Here is a 2,153-nt window from a genome sequence, read left to right as displayed (position 1 = left end):
CTCTGAGGAGAGAAATAGTCGTGCAAGGTAAGAGTATTTCTGATGGTGGGAGGTGTCAAAGGTGACCGAAGCCAGCTGCTAAAGTGTCAAGGATGGACTTTAGTCATGCAGATTTGTATTAAATGGGAGAGGAGTCCAAAGTGAGTTGAACTCCTTCCATTTGCGCAGAGTCCACACGCATCAAAGGGAGATTGAGGAAATGGGGGAGGGGCTCAGCAGTCAGGGAGTGAAAGGTACAAAAGCAGGAAGGGGGGGTGGGCCATGTGACACTGCCTGGGCTAAATAAGAGTGCTTATGGAGGTCAGGCGCCTCCCCCCCAGAGACGGAGATGGCCCCCATCTTCAGGTGTGGCCTGGAGCAGTCAGTTCTTTTGGCAGGCTTGAGCTCTGTCAGGCAGGCACTTTAAGGGGGCTTGGGTCATCCCAGGGGTGTGGCCTTGAGGCATTGGGAACCCTGTTAGCGTTTGTTCCCGTGTTTGGGGGCCAAGTGGAGGCCTAGTGGAGAACGGCTCAGAGGAGGACGGTCTGACTCGGGTCGAGAAGGGGCTCTCTCAGAGGTCGCAGTTAGGCCAAGACGCATGCGTCGGGCCTCTGTCGGTGAAAAGGCCCTAAAGTACCGACTATGCCAAGTCTTCCGCAACACCCTAGGGAGGGTGTAGGCTTTTCGTGGTTTCTTGAGGGAAGTGTAGCAATGTGTGTTCTTACTGTGGTGGATGGGGTCGTCGCTTGGGACTGTATCCGTAAGGCTCGAGGCGAAGGCGCTCCGGGTATTGAATGCTAGACAGGAGTTGAGCAGGTAAAGAGATGGTGGAAAGGTCCCCTCCCAGAGGAGCCCGTGGAGGCCGCCCTCTTCCTCGGCCCGGGGCCAGCCCAGACCTTTCTCGTGCCTGGGAGCTGACTCCTCTTCCACCTGCAGTCGGGGCGGGTCCTTCGCTGCCCGGGCCCCTGCGACAGGGTGGAGCCCACCTGCCCAGTTCCTAGCGCTCTCCCGCTTCTGAGTTCCAGAACCTTCACTTCTGCTCAGCCCCTTTTTGCTGTGGAACACGATGCGGTCACAGGTTGGGGTAATGGGGCCTGGACACCGTCGGGGGCTGTCCTGTCTACACAGGCAGTGATGCTGAATTGCTGAGGGGTGCCTGACCCCCATACTGCGCGCCCCTGTGAGGCCCCCGGGTGCCCCTCTTCCAGGCCTCTCCGACCCTGCCGCACCCATGTAAATGTAGGGCGTCTTTCTGTCCACCGTGTTCTGATCGGCTTTTACTTTCTGCCTCCGGTAGACTGAGAGGGATGGTGAATCAGTGCCCACGAGGCCTGCAGGGGGAAGCGCCTGCGTCCTCAGGCGGGCTTCGCCGCGGAGGACAGGTGGGCAAACTTCTCTTAGTGAGGCGGGGCTGCTGTCCATGAGGAGCGCCTCTGCTGAGCGTGCCTGCCGCGTGCCCAGCAGGTGTGGGCAGGTGTGGGCTCATGTAGGCTCGGGCAGGCTCCAGCGCGGCCATGAGGAGGACGGGCCAGCCTGTCCCACCCCCTGTGCACTGTTGTAAATGGGGCAGGGAGCCTTGGGGGGTTGGGGGTGCAGCACCTGAGCCGTTACTGCTTTCCGTACCGCCTCTGGCTTAAGCAGCTCTGATTTATTGTCCTTACTTTTTCCCCCTAGATGTCCATAATGGAACCGTAACTTTTTTACCTTTGGAGGAAGATGACAAAGGGAATGTAAGCGTTCAGCTGAGCAACGTGTATCAGATTCAGCTCCGTCACAGCAAAGAACAGTGGTAAGAACTAGGAGCCTGACTCCTCCGTTTACGGTGTCAGTTGATTTCTTCAGCTGCGAAGTTCCAGGTCACTGAAACGCTAACGGGGCTCCCTCTCCACCAGTTAGGGTTGTGGGACTCTGCCTCCTAGTTGGCGTGTCCATGACATTGTTCCTGCTGGTGCCTGGCCTACGTTACTTGTCACATCCTGGCTGGAGGCTTTAGTCTCTACATTCCGTGTAGCCTTGATGGTTGAATTCAAATAAACTGAAATCTCTTTATTATTTTGTTGTGTCTTACAACTTGGTAATGGGGAGTAAGTGGAAGCTTTTTTATTTCCTGCTGAGGCTGTGGTTTTGGACATGGTGGCTGTTTGGCAATGCTTATTATGATAGTAGCCGTTTAA

General features: G+C 56.3%; 1 protein-coding gene across 1 annotated transcript in view; it reads left to right on the top strand.

The window, feature by feature from the left end:
• Nucleotides 1-5: 5 nt before the first annotated feature.
• Nucleotides 6-2,153, top strand: part of TRMT44 (tRNA methyltransferase 44 homolog) — a gene marked incomplete at its 5' end in the record, with an annotated part of 20,447 nt that continues 18,299 nt past the window's right edge. Inside the window, 2 exons of the mRNA XM_023519673.1 lie at nucleotides 6-27; nucleotides 1,654-1,768. Coding sequence (XP_023375441.1) covers nucleotides 6-27; nucleotides 1,654-1,768 — 137 coding nt within the window. The remainder of the gene's footprint in view (nucleotides 28-1,653; nucleotides 1,769-2,153) is intronic.

This window comes from Pteropus vampyrus, unplaced genomic scaffold, assembly GCF_000151845.1.
Source record: "Pteropus vampyrus isolate Shadow unplaced genomic scaffold, Pvam_2.0 Scaffold231, whole genome shotgun sequence".
Taxonomy (NCBI): Eukaryota; Metazoa; Chordata; class Mammalia; order Chiroptera; family Pteropodidae; genus Pteropus; species Pteropus vampyrus.
Note: the sequence above shows the minus strand (reverse complement) of the source record. Positions and strands in the feature narration are given on the sequence as shown.